The sequence below is a fragment of the Toxorhynchites rutilus genome, chromosome 1, assembly GCF_029784135.1.
Source record: "Toxorhynchites rutilus septentrionalis strain SRP chromosome 1, ASM2978413v1, whole genome shotgun sequence".
Classification (NCBI taxonomy): domain Eukaryota; kingdom Metazoa; phylum Arthropoda; class Insecta; order Diptera; family Culicidae; genus Toxorhynchites; species Toxorhynchites rutilus.
This window is the reverse complement of record NC_073744.1, coordinates 134,133,774-134,157,070: the sequence shown is the minus strand read 5'-3', so window position 1 is coordinate 134,157,070 and position 23,297 is coordinate 134,133,774. Positions and strand designations below refer to the sequence as shown.

The 23,297-nt window shown below is 38.5% G+C and overlaps 1 protein-coding gene across 2 annotated transcripts in view; it reads right to left on the bottom strand.

Moving 5' to 3' along the window:
* Positions 1-211: 211 nt before the first annotated feature.
* Positions 212-23,297, bottom strand: part of LOC129763094 (calaxin-like) — a 59,634-nt gene continuing 36,548 nt past the window's right edge. The window contains exons 3-5 of one of the 2 annotated variants that reach the window (XM_055761865.1): positions 19,418-19,898; positions 19,244-19,359; positions 212-649 (exon numbers count right to left, since the gene is read on the bottom strand). In XM_055761865.1, coding sequence (XP_055617840.1) covers positions 631-649; positions 19,244-19,359; positions 19,418-19,898 — 616 coding nt within the window. In that variant the 3' untranslated portion in view covers positions 212-630. Of the gene's footprint in view, positions 650-19,239; positions 19,360-19,417; positions 19,899-23,297 lie in introns of those variants that run through there. The other variant, XM_055761873.1, reaches the window with a different exon arrangement.

The following is a 23,297-nucleotide window of genomic DNA, read 5'->3' as shown; positions in this document are numbered from 1 at the left end:
GGAAATACGAACATTCAATAGTGAAATTTACTTGATATGACACTTATAGAGGATTTGCTAATTTTTTAGAAATCTAATTTATAGCACCCAAACAGTTGAAATATATGAGTGCGCTTATAGGAATTTCACGCACTGTATGTAAAAATGAGTATGTTTGTACAGGGGTGTGATAGTAAATAAATATAATAAATATTTTTTCATACATGTACAGATATATTTTACTTCCAAGAAATGAGATCGTTTCATACTTTACTACTAATATCGTCAACATATTTATTAGATAGAAAACATGTGTCAGGCTACTACACAAGAGGTCACGCTGTAACAGTGAATGCTACACTCACTTCAAAGAAAAATCCCTACACCTCGTGGTCCAAACTCGTCCAAGAAAGGTTACACCGTGCTAATGACCGTCGCAATAGTATCCATTCTCCGTCCGCTGACATATTCAACCGATATCCAGATATGTTTCTACGTGTGCATTGGTATTACCTACATGTAGTGCGACTTCCGATTGCGTACCCCCGAAGAGAACGTGTTGATAATTCGCCAGCTAGTTTCGATGTCCTTCCGCAAGCTATGCCTCTAGAAGCGTTGAACTTGGGCGATCGGTTGGAAAGGAAGCACGTCTTAAGTGGATTCCTCTTGACTGTTGTCAATGCCATCGCCGCCGTCGTCGTCGTCGTCGTCATCGTTGAAAAAGAAAGGTTTTTTTTATACAGGAAGAGAGATCGAATAAATTGTGACGATTAGAACTACGGTAACGGTTTAACTTCAGATGAGTGGTTGGATATGGTTTGTTAACCGGATTTGAGTGGCGTAAAGCGTGCGAACTAATTGGCGGGTTGAGCATCTGTGAAATCAGAGATTTGTTTAATAAAACAAAGCGTTGCGTATTTTCGATCCTCTCACATTTGAGTCTTCAGCTCAGAGGAAACCATAAGTTTCCTTCGAGTTTGTTGTGATACTTCTGCAGAAAAACAGGAAGTGGGTTATATCTATGGTATAACCGCAAGGGTGACGTAGGACTATCGTTGATTTAGAGATCATTTGTTTGAAGTTGAATCTAAATCCATTCTGAATGAATGAATAAATGAATATTTGGGGGACTTCGAAAACGAGAGCGTTACGTTGGAGGCACAAGGTTTTATGCATCCAATATAGGATACGAAAAACCTTGTTCTGAAGAATAATCTTCAGAAGCTAACCTGCTAACTGTACTTGATTGACAAATCATAAACCCAAATGTATTATATGGATATTTTATGGATAGAAAACATTAAAATAAACTCTTTCACATGAATGTATTTTTAAATTCCCAGAGGAACTGGCAGATTATTTTTCAGTAACGATTAGATATTTCCACATTTTCCTCGATACTGGAAGCCCACCAGTGGTTAAAACTAACTCGATAACCACCTGTTAATAGTACTTGATTGAAAAATATTTGGTCACAGTGTTACATGGATAGAAAACATTCAAATAAACTCTTTCACATGAATGTATTTTTAAATTCCCAGAGGAACTGGCAGATTATTTTCCAGCAATGATTAGATCTTTCTGGAACTTTCTCGATGCTGAATGGCATCCAAACGGAAAGAATTCTGCACGTGTATGTGTCGATCCTTCGACGTCCACCTCCTCCAGCACGTTAGGCAACGATGTTGTCTTGTCGATGTCCTCACGAAAAATGAATGCGTCTCACCACCAGAATATCGCTTAAGTATGCTTTTTGTGTGTGATTGAAACGAGAGAAGGTGTGTTTTACGATGGCAATTTGGAAGGCAAACTAGAGGGGAATGAACTCTCTGAGCTAGGAACTTTCGGCGACTGAGCAATAATCGATTGCGGGCGCATACAATATTGGATACGGAAATATCCTACTGATGGGGAAGAATAATCTTCAGAAGCTATCCTGTTAATTGCGATTGATTGAAAAATCACAAAACCAAATGTATTTGGTTACAGTGTTACATGGATAGAAAACATTCAAATAAACTCTTTCACATGAATGTATTTTTAAATTCCCAGAGGAACTGGCAGATTATTTTTCAGTAACGATTAGATATTTCCACATTTTCCTCGATACTGGAAGCCCACCAGTGGTTTATGCTAACTCGATAACCACCTGTTAATAGTACTTGATTGAAAAATATTTGGTCACAGTGTTACATGGATAGAAAACATTCAAATAAACTCAATAAAACTTTTCAATCGCTGTTCAATTAGAACTGAGTGGATTTCCGAGCGGCGCTCGCTTATATACCGATTGGTGATTTCAATAGCCTGTTTTGAAAGCAATTTTAAGACTATTGAAACGAGTTTTTGGATCAAAAAGTAACAAGTATAGAACGCGTAGACATTTTATCTTTCGAATGAAGTGTTTATCATACCATTTCGTTCAGTTGTTTAGGAGCTATTAACGCTCAAAATCTCGGTCTCCGGCATAACGCTTTCGTTTTCGAAACTTTGATTTTACACCCCGGTATAGAAATGAAAGACGTAGTTCTATGTCAAAAAATACGGGTGGGTAATGTCAGGGACATAACCGGAGTGACGTAGGACTATACAAAGGGGACAGCTTTTGTTAAATATATATTTTAAATATATTGTTTTATTTTCTTCTCCTACGTGAATACCTACCTATCTACCTGAAAAATGGATTAGTTCACTGTTTACTCTTTATGAATATGTTGATCTGATGGTTCTGAAAAGAACCTTTGGTGTTGTGTTTTTGTTATCACTCGATATTCCCATCTTGTTCGGTTAAACCTTCCTGTTTAGCTATTGCGTTTGCCACTCGCCACAGCTTTCACAGTTGGAAAATTTCTTCCCATCCAGCTTGTGACATGTTGTTCAGTAAATTACAATTTAATGCAGCTTTGCAAGCCAACTCGAGCACTCCAACGGCCGAAACTCTATAATCGCTGTTAGGTATACTGGTGCTCCGGCACCAATCCGTTCGGCCTAGTTACCCTTGCGGAGCAATCAGTGAATGCGACCAACAGGGAACTGGAGACCTGCACGGTTCGAGTGGGACTTTGCCTTTCCCTTAACTTGTCCTCCTTTGTTACGTCCACGATGCCGATGCCGTACAACCACACGGGTTTACGGTTTGAAAGAAAATAAGATATTTTTTTGGGGTCCGCGTGTTTTATACTCTATCGGTACACACTCACAGGATAGAGACAAATCGGCAGACTCAGCCAGAGGGGCGAGTCCAACGAGACGAACGAATGAGCGTTAAAAGGGAGCGATGGCAAAAAAATACATTCATTACGATTTGTTCGCTCGTTGGATTCACATGCAGGTTAAAAAGGGTCCTTTTAAGGATCACAAAATTATCTTCAATCTAAAGAGTTTATTGTTTTGTTATCACTCGATATCCCCATCTTGTTCGACTAAACCTTTCTGTTTAGCGATTGCGTTTGCCACTCGCCACAGCTTTCACAGTTGGAAAATTTCTTCCCATCCAGCTTTGTGACATGTTGTACAGTAAATTACATTCAATTTGACGTGCCGAAGCGCCACTCAGTGTCGCATTGGAGGCGATTTTAACCTGTAATTGAACATTTGCGCGACCGTGGTACAGTGTCGACTTTCAATGTGGGGTCATAATTTGGATCTCTATGTTTACAAAAATGTCCCACTAAATAAGTCGCATTACATGTCCGTCTAATTAGCTAAATGTCGAACTAATTGTAAATTACTGTACTTTCAATCTGGAAACAATTTATGAATTGGTGAAAATTGAATAATTAGGAAAGTCCCCAACTATCAATAAGCTCAGAACAACTGCCAAATTCACATACTCATCAGATCCTGGCAAACAAATTATGAAAACATCAATTTGTGTTTCATTATTATTTTGGGTAATGGCCCTGATTCTCGAATACACTTCACGGTGGAAACGAAATGAACGGCACGCCATTGAACTACGTTTAACGAGTTAGTGAAGTGTCGAAGATAGTGATGAGTTTTCAGGCAGAATGAGCACTTTTCAAATAAAAATTCATTAATGAAAATTATCTTCTTCGTATCAAACTGGTATTCAATGTGAGTGGAAAACTTTGTTTTCTTCATGTGGTATAATAATCCCATACAAAAATTTCATCTGAAGATAATTTGATATTATAATGATAAATTTAGTGGGAAACTAATCTCGCATCCAGATGTCGACACCGTACCGTTGTCATCGCGAATGCGTTTCATACCGTTTCCACCGTGAAGTGGATTCGTAGTGTATTCGAGAATCAGGCCCAATGTTTTAGAAAGCATTGAACTGTAAACTCTAACTAAACTCTTTTTTGGAAGGTTGAATGGCCCTGAAAAGCTCCTTGTTCCTTCACTTTTCTTCCTTTACCATGTCCAGACATGGCTGCTTGGGTTGGCTTGTTGATGTGTTGTGATGCGAACCGATGTGGTGTACGGTTTGAATGAGAATGATCGTTACGGAAGGAAGGAAGGAAGGTATTGTATTATAGAGACTTTAAACTTTTGCAGTTCATTCGTCTCTAGCCTTGAGAAAGGCCCTTTGAAAACTCTACTCTATTCTACTCCAGCGCTACCACCTCCGCCCTCTTGCCTTGAGAAAGGCACTCGATCCCTCGCCGTCCAGCCCGTCCAGCAACGATGTTGTCCAGTCGGTGTCCACACAAAGAATGACGGAAGAATGACGGTGTGAGACTGCGACCAATGTTTCGTTCATTTTTTTCTTTTTTCTTTCCAATCGTGCGTCATTCTATTTCGCTGCTGCTCTGGTTGCCCGTTTTGGTCGGTACGATTTGAGGAGCACAAAATGGACCAATCAAAAATGGGCACATAGTGCATTTTGACAATGCTTGATATTTCACAATTATTCAATTATTTATCTCAAGAAAAATGAAATGTTATTCGTTATGATAGATGCGTAGATATATTTCCTATCAATTGATGCAAAAACCTTTGCGATCTATTGAGAAATGCTCGAGTTATAAGCGTTCCAAATCTTGCATTTTTTCCTACTTGTTCAGTGCCTAGATTTCCATTTCACCCCCTATATCTTCCGGTTAGACGTAGTCCTACGTCAAAAAAAAATCATAACTGAGCTTCACGGTTAGAAACTGGTTTTTCGTACCATCGAAATATCTATCATTCAACATCTGCTGACAGGATGTCGTTACCAGTTTGATTAGCGTTGTTAAGTTTCCGACATTCTCAATGATATGCAAAAATGCGCATGACTTTCAAAATGTTAGAAACAGTTGCGGAGTTTGCGTGAGCGATGCTGATGACAGTAGCAAGTTATCATTTGAAATAATGATGTGGTAACTGAAAGAGCTGTTTTTTTTCTTGCCAGTATTGTCTGTATTAATGTTTTGATAAGCACTCTTCATTCTCAAGCATTTCATAGTAATTGGTTTGTTCAAGACATCTCATGATTTTATCATTAATTTTGAGTACTCAATTAAACTGTTGATTACCATGTTATAGTTATATGGGATCGTTTGAAACGTACCCTTGTCAAAAAAGAGATCCTGATGAATATTATCTGAAAATAAATCACGAGACTTTTTGTTTTGTTGTGGTTTTGTTTCGAAGGAATGTTTCGTACATGTTGACGGTATTTTATCATTTTTTGTATATAACAAATTATCGGGCAGGGATTTTGGGTGAACAAACAATACACCGTGGTTTAATTCCATGTTGAGCTAACTACTTCCGCTAAGTATTCGCAAAGGATTGTTCGGTTTGTTTGAGCCGCCGCTGCTGATGATCAAATCGATTAAGTTCTCAAGAAAAATCCTCGGTACAACAACAAAAACAACACATAAATTAGCAGATGCTCTAGAGATGTTCAAATCCACCGTTCATGAGCATCTGGTGAAGCTCGGCTACGTGAATCGCTACGATGCATGGGTAAAACCGCACAATTTGACTGAGAAACATTTAATTCGCGTTGACGGCGGAATAGTGTCGACATCTGAATACGACATTAGTTTGTATCTGAGAGAGAGGAGCCAGCTGAATGACAGATAGTTTGTTTTCTTCTTATTCTTTTTGCGCTTTCTCATCAAGAAAATTCAAATCGGACAATTTCAATCAAGCAAGTTGTTGTCATTCATCTATGAGAAAAGTGTTCAAACTTGACGTGAATCTTTGTTTGTGAGTACATTTGTGCGTTTTTATCCTCGATTTGATTTTTGACGTAGGACTACGTCTAACAGGAATATATGGGGGGAAAACGAAAATTTGAACACTGATCATGTGAGATACAATGAAAGATGTACTAGGTCAGCCCACATCATGGCTTCCAGCAGCATCGGCCCACTCAAACAAGTTTCTTTTACTTCTGACTATTTCGATATAGTTGTCCTGAAGAATTATTTCGATGATTTCTAAAACAGTATCCGAAATAATAAGCAAACAAATTTTTATGATTCCTTTGCCGGATGAGATCTTGCGTGAATTTATGGGTGTTTTCGGCTCATTTGTGACTTTTTCCGATCGTTCATTTAGTTTTCGCGAATTCATTCATGGTTCCCGGATTAAAAGTCAAGCTGGGCGTGAAGAAGGCATTTTCCAGCGGCGAGAGCCGTTTTCTTCGATTGAAAACAAAAGGTGTTTCGAATGTTTCGTTTTGCGGCGGTTGCTATCACTACGCTGTCAAAACATTACCGGTTCGGTTCGGATTACTGTAGCTGTTCAGCGAAAGGTGGTGCAGACACAAATTTGTGGATTATTAATTTGGAAACGATGTTTTTCACAGCATTTGAGATGAAGTTTTGCTCTTGGCACCAAACAATCAACATGCTAATGTTGAAGGTGAAGGTTTACTCGGATGTTTTATTGCTTCACTGCTTTGATAATGGTTTGCGCATTTAGTTTGTCTACATTACATCTGCACTGTATATAAATATGAAACAATGAATTACGTATTTTGAGCTTGTTTTTCTGAAGTGAAATAACTTGACCTAAATTCGAACAAATGAAAATAAACCAATATTTATATTTTTTTATCTCGAACCGCCCGAACAGATAGTGAAGGTGAACCAATCAGTCTCGTCCACAAAACTAAAAGGTGTGATATAATTAGCTTCACCATATCAATCTTGATCAGCGATAACATGATCCATTCGCTATACAATCATAATTGAGTGGATTTCCAAGCTGGCACCTGCTTATACAGATTTTTGTGATTTCAATAGCTTGCTTTCAAAGCAATTTTTGAGCTATTGAAACTAGTTTTTGGATCAATAACTAACAAACATTAGACATTCTATCTTTCGAATGAAGCGGTTAACATACCATTTCTATCAACTAACAATGCTCGAAATCCTGTTTCTCTAATGTAACGCTCTCGTTCTTAAAGCTTTGAACTTATACCCCAGTATAGAAATGAAAGATGTAGTCCGACGTCAAAATCATTTTCACATAAAATTTCTTGCAATAAAATGTTATGTTAAAATTTTCTACATATTTCAATACTTCCCCTTGGTTCACCGTGACTGGTTCGCGCTGACATAAGGGCCATCACAACAAACGCGAGCTGGCTCCTCTCTCTCAGGTTTGTATGAGGCCATCTCTTCTCTATCAGATTTGTCTGCCCTAAGGCAGTTTTAAATTACTAAAATTTGTATGAAACTTTTTTCTTGGCGTTATTCACCTACTAGAACTACGTTGTTCTGACCCTAATTTAAACTATTTTCTATGAATTTTCAGATTTTGGCACCAAAACTTTTTTTATTTTAAAAGTGTGTTCATTTCTTCTACAAACCCATATTGTCATGCCTACCCCCCTATTTCGTAATACGAAGCTCAATATCGTCAACGCGGATGGAATGCAACCTCATCTGCGACTCGCTTTAGAAACGCAAGGAAAACAAACCGTTTCTGAAGCAAATCGTGCGATACTGGAAAAATCTTCAGAATTTGTCAATATACTATGGTGTTGAGTTTTATCAGGATAATGCCAGACCGCATGTCTCTGTGGAAACCCAGCTGAAATTGTTGGTGTTTGACTGAGATGTGATACTAACGAGTGAGTCATAAGTGGCGGGACTAAATTCATGTCTCGTTTTCTGCCACATGTGCTAGAGCTGTGTGTGGTTTTGTTCTCCTCTTTGTGGGCGCTGTTCGTGTTAAGTGTGTTTTCGTTTGTTTACGATGAAAGTCGTGAATCAGAGTTTTTCTGTGAGCGCGCCTCTCGGATGCGCATCGATTCGTATTGGGTTATACTGTAACAGTCGCAAAGCCACCACAGCTCAACAACTCAAATTCTGTATCATCAGATGTGTCAAAAAAGTGAACCTAAAGATGGTCCAGACCATGTTGGCGAAGGTTCCGGCAATTTTGAGGAAGACTGAAGACTGAAGGGCCAATTCATACGACACCCAATATGCTATCTTTCGGATCATTCCCATTGCTTTTAAACGATCGGATATGGTTTGCTGAGCTACTCCAAGTGTATCTGCAAGTTCTTGTTACGTTTGTGTCTTGATCGAGTAAAGCCTCCAATTCTTCATCTTAAAACTTTTTTGGCGGTCCGGAGCGTTCTTCGTCTTCCAAGTCAAAATTACCGTGTAAACCACGTCTGACACGTTCACTCAGTTGGAGCATGGTCACCGTAAACTTCCACCAAAATGCGATGACTTTCCGCAGCTTTTTTCTTCATATTGAAGTAATGAAGTAACACTCTCGTTGGTACGAAATTCGACATATTCGAAGTGGCAAAAAAACTATGTTGTTTGCGCTTCAACTTTTTGACAAAGACGCGCAATGACAGTAGCTTTCCAACGAATGTCTGGAAATTTGTTTCACTGGAATAATAATCAAGTTAAGCCATCTGTTGTAAAACGGAATAAACTTACCGGTACATCTAATATTTTTGCTGCGAACAGATTTTGACGATTTGCGTACCAATCGAATCGGAAATTCTCTAAGATTTGTTTGATATTCTATGCATTACAATCTCATAGTTTGTAAATGGTTTAAATTAATGAAAACTGGAAGCATTCCTATTTTCCCATACACTTTTTTGGCTGATTTGTGTGCTGATCCGTCAATAACGAGCAACTGATACATTCGTTTCTACCAGTTATCAACTTAATTGGTATCAATGTGCCATCCCCGACTTGATATCACAGTCTCAATCCTGCAGGCCAAGCGAGCGAACTATATTCATTCTTAATGCAGATATCCCACACATAGAAACACACACGGCTTGAGCTACCAGTCTAGAATAGCACTTCGGATCTTGGTCCCTGTCCCTCTCGTAGAAGGCGACTAATCGGGTGACAACGCGAGTAACGGCGCGGTAAAGCCTATGGAGAAGGCACGGGGGAAATGCCGAGCACATCAGGATCGACGCCAGTTAGATAAGTTAGTAAGGATGACACCTTCCTGAAATGGTGTGTGGGGTAATAGTGCGATTGCCCTCGTTCCGGTAATAACCTGGTAAGTCTCCGGGTACGTTCGTTGCTAGTCTAGGCTTTGGCACTAGGTACTAGGCTCAGATGTCACATTCCTGACCTGCGCTGATCCGGCTCTGAAGGACCGTGTCAACCCTCGCATGGCCTCACTGCTTGCATAGATAACCATGGGATCACAAAAAGGCGACTATGTACAACGAGCGGAGATAGTGGCCCGTAGTTGGGACCCAACCAAAATGGAGACAACCAACAAAAACAACGAAGAACGAAGAAACTGTACTATCCATCGTACCAATACTCAACCGAGTGGGAACACCAGGCTCTAGTGGCAGTAATGGAGGAATACCTGAGACTCAGCGAAGTCGGGGGATCAATCATTTGTTTCTGCCAAAGTCCAGCGGTAGTTTAACTTTAGTTCAATCCTGAATACGATCATGACGAGGGTCAGAGAACTCGACACTTTCGCGCAGGACAAACTCAACGTGCATAGGGAGATCAAGTCCAGGATGTCGGGTCTAAGATGTCTCTTGGGACGAGCTATGAAGGAGCACGATGGACTCGTCGAAAGGACGAAAAACCGCCGAGAAAACACTCGCGGAAGCGTTGCAGAGAGCTGGTGACGCCAAATATTCCTCGAAACCGTTCGAAAAAAGGAAAAACGGATTCACCAGCAAAAGAAGAAATGCTTAAAAACGCTAGGAAGAGCACGACAACGGCGATCAAGGCGATAGTGCCGCCCAGGGCGACTGCGACGACCAGAGAGGCACCGATAACAAGAGACCGACTGGAGCACGGTCGTGAAAAGAAACGAGAAAAAACAACGCAACATGGAAAAAGAGAGGGAGAAGAAAGAGAAAGAGGTTTAAAAAAGAAGAAAGAGAATGAAAAAAGGCAGAGACCGAAAGACAAGAAGCCTCATCTTCGGCGGGCGAGAGGCAAAGGCGATGCACTCATCATCGAAGCCAAGGGTATCATACGCTGACCTCTTTAACGTATCATACGCTGACCTCTTTAAAAAAATGCGAAAGGACCCTGGCCTGAAGAAACTGGACGAGAGCGTGGTTAGAGATGTCTAAATTTTTCGTTTATTCGATTATCGATTAATCGTCGGATCATTTTTAAATATTCGATTCATTCGAATAATTGTCTTTCAGTATTCGATTAATCGAGCGAATATTTTTTTCTTGTAATGATAATGAACAGACATTGCATGATAAAAAAGATTATGATATTATAATTTTAAAAGTTACATTAAATATAATTGTAAAATAAACATGGAGTAGAATCATGGTTTTTGAATGAAATGATGTTTCAGTATATTGATAAATTTACCATTTCATGATTGATGAAAAAAAAATCCATAGCCTAACTCATGACCTAAAAATGTATTAACCTTGAAAATGGTTTCTTTTTTCATTAATCGCGATTACTGTGATAACTATTCGATGCATTCATATTTTGATTTCTCATTATTCGATACCAAATTACTCGATTATAATTGCAGATATTCGATTATTTGAATTAATCGAACGATTAACCGACGTCTCTAAGCGTGGTGAAGTCCAGGCGCACTCGGAATGGCGAAATTCTGTTCGAGCCGAAGAGAGACTGAGAGGATTCGAAAGGATTCTCGGCGTGAGAGGAGGAAAACATCGTGAGCAAAGTTCCGATGGAAATCCGATTAAGAAAGGCATATCGCGGGACACAGATCGCAACGATTCGTCTCCAGGCGGACGCAGCGAACAAGTTGCTGAAGTTAGAGAGTATAAACTTCTGCTGGGCCATGGGTCATTTCAGAATCATTTCGCCTGATTCCAAGCAACTGGAGAGATGTTTCAGATGTTTAAACTTCGGCCACCTGGCGAAAGACTAAATACTAAAAAGTATTTAACTGACAACAAGTGAATTAAACTATATAATATTCTCCAACTGATGAATCTTGTAGGAAATATTCTCAATGCAGTGTGCAAGATAATTTCGACTAACAAAAGGAAGAAAAAATGTTACAGCTGATGCTGTGGGAAATCTTTCAATTAATCTGAATCATCCGCATGATCTCCATTACCATCGTCGCCAACACTCCGTGTTTTCTCACCAATACACCAACGACAGTGTGACCAAAGAGACAAATTGGACTGGAAAGCTAATTGAAGTTTTTCGCACGTTGTGCACAATTATGTATTTTCAATTGAACAACAATAAAACATAAATATAAAAACATAAATATGTGAGAACACATCGGACGCACAAAAATAACAGAGATTGGGGGATCTTCTGTCATGGAGATCTCTTACAAAGGAACTGGTGACTCTCAGTTGCTAAACAAACCTAAAGCGGACTCCTATCTCGGAAGACATATCTTTCGGGAATAAATCTTCCCATTTTCAGAAGTCTATTTATGAAAAACAAGCCTATCCTCTCAACCCTTACACCCAATTATCGTGTCCTTCACAGGGTTGCCATAATAAAATCTGTATTTTTGGTCTCAAAAAGTCTTTTCATCTGTGTTTTTTCTCAGAAAATCTGTATCGAAATCTGTATGAACCCTTTTATCGTTTGTTTACTTTCAGCCACCACAGCAAAGAAGTATACTAATATTATAATTTATACAATAATGTATCAGTTCGAACTTTTTCTAAACGAGTTTTATAGTCATATTCACTTGTTCACATAACAAAACGGTGCCACTATGAATAATAGATAACGGTACTCAGTATAAACATAATTTGTCATCCATACTCGAGGAAAGAATTAACAAGTGTAGATGTAAAGAGCATTTTTCTGTATGTTAAAACAAGAAGATAAAAGTCGAAAGACGCCAAACTAATTATTTTTGTGATTTCGTGATGCGAAGGATATCACACGAAGAAGAATTATAGCAAATATTTAATGAACATAAACATAAAAACATTGTTTAGTAAATACTTATCGTAAGTTTACAAAAATCTTATTCATCTTTCATAATCTCACAAAGCACAAAACCAAGTATCAATTTATGGTTTTCCTTGATGTCTAGTGAACCTGTTCACGAATCAATACGGAGCTCCGATGAGTAATAGATAACGGTACTCAGTATCAAAAAAAGTAGTCACCCACACAAGTCAACGCACAATGGATTAGGCATGTGGGACAGAATATAGCAGAATTTAGCCATCGTAACACTTTGGATCGATGGAAAAGACTGCTCATAAGTATCATAACTATTGTTTGCATAATTGCCTCATGTCATTTGAATAATCGCATAAGTGTTTCAAGCGACAAAATCTTTCTTATATAAAAACATCACACGAAAATACATTGTTAGGTTAATACATATACAAGTTCACAAAAATCACAAAGTTCACATAATCTTGCATGTATCACTTCTTTTTCAAGGAAAAATAACTCCGACCAGTACGACACCCATGCCCAAATTTAATACGACCGCAAAGGGTTAAATCGACAAATGACAACACATGAGTATTTTTGATTCGAATGATAGTTTGTATTCCGTTTGGGTTGGAAGAAATATGAGTTTTCCACAGCAATTGGGATTTTTTTTGACTGAAGTGTAGCTTTTGAAAAGAGCGTATCGATTTCAGTAAGAGAAATCTTTGATAATTTATGTCTCAAAAACTATGAGTTGAATCGAAACAGTGTTTTAGAAAGTGTTATTGAAGTGTATGTATCCTCCGCATTAAAAAAAATATAGGAGGTTGTGTCCAAGGTACGACTGCATTGTTGACGTAGAACTACGCTGTTATTTTATATAAGTCGCTTGTTTATACCTTCTGATATTATTCTATAATGCTGTGAAATTTTCGAAACAACTGCTGTCACCCTTAGTGGAGGATTTTTTTCTAATGGTAAGCGAAACCTAATCACATACAAAACTCCAGAACGACATTTACTTTCTTGGTGACTAAACAAGCGAAATAAACTCTTTTTGTTAATATCAACAACCTCGAAACAGTAGCAATGCTTCATTATGATCAATATTAGCGCAAATTCAATCCTAGTTGAAGGCAGTTTTGCGACTGGCACGCGAACCTAAATAACTTATAACATTTCAGTAAGACATTCAAGATGCTTGGTATTCCCCAAATATTTTTTTGGAGCATAACCTTAACGCCTGCTTCGCCATAACGTCAGTTTAATGCATTGATGCATTCTCAAAGGCACCAAAGAAGCCGTTTACATTTTCGACCGACGCGCCGAAATCGCCTATTTTGCTGTTGTTCGATGCGGTTCGTTTTTTGTAGGGCTAGAGCTTGTCTCCCTCTTCTTCTTGCTCATCACGCACTACACGAAACGTCCAATTTATGACGCGGGAAGAAAAACACACGATACAAATAACGAATAACGAACAGAAAAAGTAAACGACGATATCCAAGTTGGATTACCACTGGTGGGGTCCAATCTTAGATCGAAGCGCAGCGAAAGCAAAGTGAACTGGATTGCTCAACAGTCCGATGCCGAATGAAAGTTTGCCTCAGCGAGATCCACTGTTTATACTCAATACAAATATTGCCCTTCATTCTTCTACTTTTCCTTTGTTCACGGCGACTTCAAATCCTACGATTTCCCCTTCGTTGGTCGTCGATAAGTTGCTCGTTATTGACAGCTCTGTTCGGGAAAGCACACAAATGGACAGAACAAATGTATGGACAAATGGAAACGCATAAAGTTTTCATGAATTTTAACCATTTACAAACCAGGGGATTAGAAAAAAAATAGTTATTAACGTTAACTTTATTTCATAAAAACGTGACCTGTTTTCTGATTTGGTACTCTTAATGAAAGACGTAGTTCTACGTCAAAAAACGTTATAAGTTATAAGAAACGATATACAGGAGAACGGACTATGAAGAAGAAGCATGAACCACTGGCTCAACTTTATGGCGAACCCAGCATCCAGCTAGTCGCCAAGGCTGGACGAGTGCGATGGGCAGGACTTGTTGCAAGATTGCTTCGTGTTTCAATGCTTCTGAACAATTTACAGGGTAGCGCATCAATTCATAAAGGTCGGAAGACCTTTACATTGTTTATTAAGCAGGATCTTCAGATTCTGGAATAGGCTGATTATTTACAAATTCAAAACTCAAACGAGAACTCATGGGGAGCGATCGTATGGAGAATATATGCTGCTAACAAGCAATGTTAGAGTGTCGAGGAGTTCAAACTAGCAGCTACCTCTGGGAGAGGCGAGATAGAAATTTCCACATGCCGTAGCTTGGTCGAAAACACGTCGAATAGGTTGGTTGAATTGACTGAGAACTATGGAAGACCTATGAATTTAAAAAAACTTGTTGTAATTCATGCGAAATTGCTGTTGATTTTGTGAAGGAATGATAGTTTTTCATCTGGTTCTTCAGTTATGGAACAAAGGAATTTTCATTTTTGTAAATGATAGATGGTTGTTATATCTTACAAAATATACTTCATTTTGACCAATCTCTTACACATCCCTGGAAACTCAAAAAATCGAGTGGTTCTAACCAGTCCTCAGAATGCAACTTGGTGCTGATGCGCAACAAGATATTTGTACCCAGTTGAGCTCCCACTCCTTGTGCACACATGCGCTCTGGCAAATGAGCATGCTTCGAAACACAGATGAAATGTTTGTTTGTCAGCGCCGTTCTTACGCAGAGATTTGCGCCCAGTAGTAAGCTGAGTTTTATGCTGAAATTTACGCCGTGCTTGCGCCGTATTTCTATACTGCGCGCTTGAAACTGGATTGCTCTCTCTGTTGAGATATTTTTCTTCACACAAGCGTATAAGGTTCAAATGGGGGGGCGCTGTTGTTTTTATGCTTTGCTTAGAACGAACGAAGACAAAGCGGACGCTGGAATTTGATGTGTATGTGTGTGTGTGTGTGTGTGTATAGAATGAGACGCGCATCACACAAGTGAGAAGAAATGTTTAGTATCTGAGTTCTGCACCGGGTACATTTTGCGCTATCGTGCTTTGTGCTCTTCGTACCAAGAGAGAATACGAGTTTTCTCTGAGCGCGCGCTGATGAAAATTAAACTCAAGCGCTCTGCCGCGTTTGTTTGCTGAAGACTGGTTCTACCGTTACGACATGTAGTGCGTGTGTCGGTATAATACAATATTTACACGATTCAATTTGGATCTGTAACAGGTTTGTGTCAGTTACAGTTACCAATTAAGGTGAAGGTGGAAGCTAGCCATTGTTGTAGTATAGGTAAACCCACGTGTAAAATGGGGTAATAGTGTTTGTGAGAGAAGAGCAAAGCACACTTAAACAGATCAATTCACTTATCAGACTGTGACTGCTTTATTGATACGAGTCTTTGAATACATTTAAAAAAAAAATAACAATTCAATACTGAAGTTAGATGTATGAACAAAATGTTCCGATGAACAATTGCATACATAAATATATATATAGAAGGTGCATTTGCATATGAAGTAAAATTCTGATTATACGCGAGCGTAACATGAGCAAATTCATAACACATGCGAAATGGGGCTCTATTGATATTAACTAGTTCTTCCGCATAGTAACTCGATGCTGATAATTCATTAATATTTTCCTTCGTTGGTCGTATTGTTTCCACATATTCACGTTGGAGAGCCTTAACCCTTCTCTTCGTTGGCCGAGACATTTTGATTGAATGTAATGCTATTCTGTTTATTGTTTTTGAAAGCATAGGCAGTCGTGGCAGTGTTCCGAGCTCTGCAATACAATTTTCTTACCCAATGTTAAAGTCGCTAAAACTTACATTATAGACCCATTAAACGTAAAAACAATGATTGTATTGATATCAACACAATTTTATTCTATTGATTTTTATGACATGAAACGCTATGACTCACGAATAATATTTTATTGAGTGGTTTTGATAGCTGTTCCGATTATGTTGTCTGGCATCAGTGTCGAAAAAATAACGATGCTTTCACCAATACAAACAAAACCATTGCCGAAGATTGAAAAAAAAAATTAACTTTCAGAGCACTTGCTCGAGTTTTCCGACGTTTTTCTCTATACAGTGCGACAGCAGATGAGAATTTAATATCTTGTGAGTAATCGATTAGAGTTTGGTTGATATTACCTGATGGGAAGTGTGCGAAAACGATCATTTTCTTCACACTGTTTCGCAAAATTATTGATTTTCTGGCGAGGGGTGAGGGAGGGAAATGAAAGAAATGAACGCCATTGTGGCAGCCATTTGTGGCTAGCTTCCACCTTCACCTTAAACTATTTTTAATTTTCCGTAATCAAAATTATTGAAACTATTAGCGCAAAACTTGTCCCTGGCATTTATTTACAACGGAACCTTCCGAAAAAAGGTAGGGTTTCTTCGAATATTCACATAGATTGAAGGTGAATCTTTTCTTTTGTCACTGTATGTTAGGGTGGCAGAGAAATTGGTCATGTCAAATTTCTACAACCTACCATGAACATTTTGTTTATCGGCCCAAAAAAATTACCTATGCAAAGTTTCAGCTCAATCGGACATGATTTAGAGGTGCCTCAAAGCACTCAAAGTGTTGACTTTTTGATCCTCGAAAATCTTCCAAGGGGGGAGGAAATATGGAAAATCGAAAAAAAATTTTCTATGCCAAATGACTCAAAAATGCATGAAACATCGAGATCTGGTGTCATCTTGAAAAAAAATTTTGACCGAAAATCGACCTTTTGGGCCTGAGTGGCCAAAAATCAAAACTTTGAGTGCTTTGAGGCACCCCTAAATCATGTCCGATTAAGCTGAAACTTTACACAGGTCATTTTTTGGGCTAATAAACAAAATTTACATGGTCGGTTATTTAAATTCGACAATTATTTTTTTCCATACCTTCATTGCCTCTCAGGCTCAAGTCCCAAAAGGTCGATTTTCGGCCAATTTTTTTTTCGAGATGCATCGAAAAAAATTCCGATTTTCCAAATTTCCTTTATTCCCCCATTGGAAGGTTTTCGAGGATCAGAAGATCAAAACTTTTAGCGCTTTGAGGCACCCCTAAATCATGTCCGGTTGAGCTGAAACTTTGCACAGGTCATTTTATTGGGCCAATCAACAAATGAATGAATTTTTTTTCCATACATCGATTGCTACCCTACTGTATGTATACTAGGGTGCCAATGAATGTATGGTAAAAAATCGACCCTAAAATTTCAAATAGTTACCCTATACAAAATGTTCACCACCTCGAAAAAACACACTATGCCGAATTTTAAGGGAGAGTGGCGCAAAACGGTTTGAGTTTTTTGAAAATCGAAAAATCACCCAAGGGGGGGGGGGTGTTAGGTGTTTGTGTTGTTGGTAAAGGAAATCGGGGTTTTCGAAAAAAAATTGATGCCAAATGTCTTAAAATGGCATCAAACGTCGAGATCTAGTGTCATCCAGATTGTTTTTTTTTGTAAAAAATCGGCACTCTGGGACGAAATACGAAACGAAAAGTATGGTTTAGGGTGCCAAAACAAATAATTATCTCGATTTTTCATTTGGAACCAGCTACGAAATGTTGATTTGCACAATAATATACACTATGCAAAATATTAGCTTATTCGGACTTCACTTACTGGTGTCGCAGACGTTAAAATTTGAGTTTTTTGAAAACCGAAAAATCACCGGAAATCAGGATTTTAAAAAATTGATGCCAAATGTTCTAAAACTGCATGACACGAGATTTACAGTTATCTCAAAAAAAAAAAAATATTTTTGTCAAATATCGATTTTTCAGGCAAAAACCGACCAAGTCCAAAAAAACCTTTTTTAGGACAAAAAAACCTTTTTTTTGACAAAAGAAAAATTTCGAGATAACTGTAAATCTTGACGAGTAATGCAAACTCAAATTTTAACGTTTGTGACACCAGTAAATGAAGTCAGAATGAGATAATATTTTGCATAGGGTATATTATCGTGCAAATCAACATTTCGTATCAAGTTTCGAATGAAAAATCGAGATAACTATTTTTATTGGAACCCAAAACCATACTTTTTATTTCGTACTCCGAAAAAAGTTCCAGAATGCTGATTTTTGTCAAAAAATTTTTTTTCGAGGTGTCACTAGATCTCTACGTTTCATGCAATTTTAAGACATTTGACATCAATTTTTTTTTGAAAACCCCGATTCCCTTTACTCCTCCCTTAAGTGATTTTTCGATTTTCAAAAAACTCAAACTTTGACCGCTTAAGTCCGAAATTCGGCATAGGGTGTTTTTTCGAGGTGGTGAACATTTTTTATGTGGTAATTTTTTTTATGTGGTAATTCGAGATGACCATTTCCATTGGCACCCTAATGTATACTGAATAACGAATTCAACTATTTCCGGAATTCTGGAATGTGAAATGCACATTTAAAAGGCAGACAAACCATTATAACAATCCACACATCTGATACACGAGACACACACATACGCACATTGAAGCTGTCAAGCAATGAATGTCATATAACTTTTGAGGCAAATGCTAGGCGGAAGCATTAGGTGACCCATTTGGCAGTAGCAATAGTGATAGGGGTGACGCTTACATGACACATAAAAATAACATTGACAGCGTAAAGCGACAGCTCTGCTCCCTTCCAAAAAAGTATAGCATGCGGAAAACATTTACCTTCCGTTTGCTTACAGAAAGGGCCCCCGGAGGGGCGAGGAAACTGAACGCCATTCTCCCACGCTTATTGATTGTATTTGCAGGAAAATTAACTTTGATGACATGATGTGCCAGACTACGATGAGCTATGCTCGTTATTTGTTTGGTATTATAGAAAGCGAGTGTCGCTTTTCTCGATAGTAACTACTCAGTTTCATGAAACTAAATGGGGAACTTCGTGTTGATAGCAATGGGGGGTGGGTAAAGGTACACAAGATGGAAAAAGGCTCTCATTACACTTGCAGTGTCGACAGAAAGGAAACTGTCGCCCGATCCGATGGAAGACATTGTCCGAATGCTTCCAGGAGAAGAGGTTCCTCAGCAATTGCTTCCTGATAGTCCTGAAAAGAAACCTATAACAGAAGATTATTTTTTCTATTTGTACACCAGGTTAATAAAATCGAAATTTACCTTTCCATCTTTATCCATATCCAACTTCTTCAACGCAATCTCCACCAAATCCTTCACGCCCTCATCCGGATCCTCCTCCTGCGGCTGCTTGATCAAGCAGTTCCTCAGCAGGGCAAACATTTCGTCCTTCGTGATGTACCCATCGCTGTTCAAATCGTACACGCGGAAGCAAAACGCAGTCTTCTCCGCCTGTGATCCTTTCAGAAACGTCGACAGCCCCAGAATCCATCCCTCCAACCGAATCGGCAGCCCCTCGTATCCTTTCTCCCATGCACAAAAAATCCGTTCCATCAGCGTTTCGTCCGTAACGATGTCGAAGGTGCTGTGGAGCAGCTCCCGGAACACTGACCTATCGATACCATCGGTCGAGGAGCCGGCCTTCGCAATCACTCCCGCATTGTTCGCGGCGAGGGCCTTCGAGTTCAGCGTGGCGTTGGTAACCAGCTTGCGGAATATCTTGCAGAGGGCTTCCACTTCGATTCTTCCGAGGTGAGGGTAAACAAACAAGCAAAAACACAAATTGTTGTGAATTATTATAACGTGAATAAATTTTATCTAGATTAGTGAGGTCAAAGTTCGCCGTGGGAAACATGAGAAATGGTTTCGTTCGTTTGGCTTACAAATTGGCGAACAACACGCACCGCGTATCAGCTGATAGTTTTTAAAATGAAACCTGTTAGCGATGATTATCTTTTTTTCCCCAACGAGGGGGAAAAGTTTTTGGCACACGAAACATGAATGCGACGAATGACTTTTTACTTGTGGCATGAGTCATTAGAATGACATTGGGGAAATTAAAACTAGTTATGATGAGCATGTTTACGCGTGATGATAAGTTGGAAAGTTTTGTTTTCGTTTCAATCTTTCCGATGTCATTAGATCTTTCGTAGCGTTGTCATTCTGGGCGAATTTAGTAAATGAGCCCCGTTGTATATTTAGCATGAAAGTCGCATTCAATACCGCGAATTGTTGTGATGGAATTTTAAAAAAAATTGCAAGGTTAACGCTAAAAAAAATATCAAATGAAACAAACTGACTAAGAGTCTGTTATCGTGTTGACTGGGACTATTATAATATATGAACAAGTTTTTTTTTCCAGTTCAGAATTCGAGCATACTGTCGAAAAATAGAAACAAAAAAGTATCCAATTTGCATAAACATTCCACGGCCAAGTTCAAGCAAAAGTTATGTCCGTTGTTTTTTTCATCCGTTAATGTTGAATGTGCAAACTGGGAAATGGCTTCGTCATGGCGGGTATAATGGACATGTAGTGGGGGGAATATGGACAGGTTCATAATATACGAAGCGTAGAGGTTTATCGCTCGCGAGAGGAATAACTTTGCTTTCTCTCAATGTTTGTGCGTCCAATAACCGAAATATCACAAGAAGAGACAGCAATATAAATAAAACAAGTGGAAAAAACTTTTTAAGTTAAACGGTTTTATTGTGATTAAACATAATAATGTATTAAAAGCTAGAAAACAATTAGGCAAATAGCAGTTAGCAGTTATCACACCTCCCCTTCATTAGTCTAGGGCATTGATAAGACTAAAATAAAATCCAGGGACATACGATGAAGTCGCTAATTGTGGATAATGGAAATCCAACGTGCCCCACGATTTTATTTTAGTCTTATCAATGCCCTAGACTAATGAAGGAGAGGTGTGAGAATTGCTAACTGCTACTTGCCTAATTATTTTCTAGCTTTTAGTACATTATTATTTTTAATCACAATTAAATCGTTTAACTTAAAAATTTTTTTTTTACTTGTTTTATTTTCTAGTTTTTAGTACATTATCTATTTTATTAGAATATTTCTCTACAATAAAACCATTGTACTGTATTCTATTAATAAAAAAAAATCATTTGACACCGATATTGAGTGGATTGCAGAAAACACATAGTGTGTTCTCCAAGTCAAGTTCGTTCGTTTGATACACATATCTCAATCAACCTTTTTTTAAGATGATATGGAATCAGCTATTTTTGTAGCGGCGGCAAAATTGGATTCTTCAAGATAAGCAGTTTTAAAATAACATCAGAGATAAAGGTGTTTTACAAATTCGGTCAGTAATGTGGGACAACCCTACAGACGTACAAACATACACACAAACAGTTCAAGCTACAGTGTCGGACAATAGAATAGGACCACAGCTCAATCCAAAACAGAAAGTGACAAAACTTTGAGAAAAAAATTTCCATTTAAGTGCATCAAACCATTTACATATTGTAAATTCCATTCTTCGAAGAAATTAAAATCATCCGTAGTTAAACCAATTGTCCTTTATTTAAAAATGCGTTTTAAGCATACTTACTGACTAAAATAACGCGACATAAAATAGGACCGCTTTAGAATTCATGGTAAAAAAAAATTGAAAGAAAGGAAATTCATACCGTGATCGATTTGCAGGGTTAGTACTTGGTGGTATAACCCTTATTACGCATCACTTCTCGCACCCGGTTCGGCATCGACTCCACCAGCTTTTGGCACGTTCTCAGCGGGATAGCGTACCACACCGCCTGAATTCTCTCCCACAGCTTCTGCTTGTTTTTTGATTTTTCGGTGTACACCTTACGTTTTACTATTTCCCATAGGTTCTCTATGGGATTGAGATCAGGGGACTGTGCTGGCCACTCCATAACGTCTACCTTATTATCCTGGAACCACTTTTTAACACTTTTAGCGGTATGTTTGGGGTCGTTGTCCTGCTGGAACTGCCACTTTGGGGGCATCTCCCACTCGGCGTGTGGCAGCATTATTTCCCGAAGTATCTGGGCGTAGAGATGCTGGTCCATAATCCGGTCGATCCAGTACAAGGGACCCACCCCGTACCAAGAAAAGTACCCCCACACCATGATGTTACCTCCTCCATGTTTGAATGTTTTATTTGTATACTGGGGCATATACGCACAGCGGAGTGGGCGATGGACCCGGAAAAGGACAATTGGTTTAACTACGGATGATTTTAATTTCTTCGAAGAATGGAATTTACAATTCAATCAAACCATTTAATGCACTTAAATGGAAGTTTTTTTCTCAAAGTTTTGTCACTTTCTGTTTTGGATTGAGCTGTGGTCCTATTCTATTGTCCGACACTGTGAATAAAACCGTTTAATAAAGTAATTTGATATTTTGTGATCGCGGCTATCTTGGATTTGCATTTTTCATAAATAACTGTGTTCTACTAGTCCAGCTCTTTCATTTGATACCCATATTAATGGGGTTTTGAGAAAATATGTAGTCCGCCATTTTGTAGTGGAAGCCATCTTGGATTTGCATTTTTCATAAATAACTGTGTCATACTAGTCAAGCCCTTTCTTTTGATACTCATAATAATAGGGATTTGAGAAAATATATAGTCCGCCATTTTGTAGCGGCAGCCATCTTGGATTTGAATTTTTATGAATAACAGTGTTCTACTAGTCAAGCTTTTTCATTTGATACCCATATCAACGGGGTTTCGACATAATATGTAGTTCGCCATTTTGTTGTGGCAGCCATCTTGGATTTGAATTTTTCATAAATAACTGTATTCTACTAGTCAAGCCCTTTTATTTGATACCCATATTAGCTACTCAATATAGAATTATTATACAAATTATTCAAAATTTTCGAAAATCAAAAATAAAATACTCCGGATAATCGAGTCTAAAATTCCGGATAATCGAGTCCGACCTGTACCTATATTTTGATTTTAATTGATATTTGATCTTCAATGATCAATATTTTGCTTGCGCATTGCAAACATACGAACTACTCGCACGTCAAGTACGCCTTAGTAAATTGTTACCAACGTATTAAAGGTGTCCGGAAAAGTTTGTCAACAAGCAGCAAGCAGGAAGAGGGGGGGGGGTTTGGTACTGCCATTCAAATGAAACA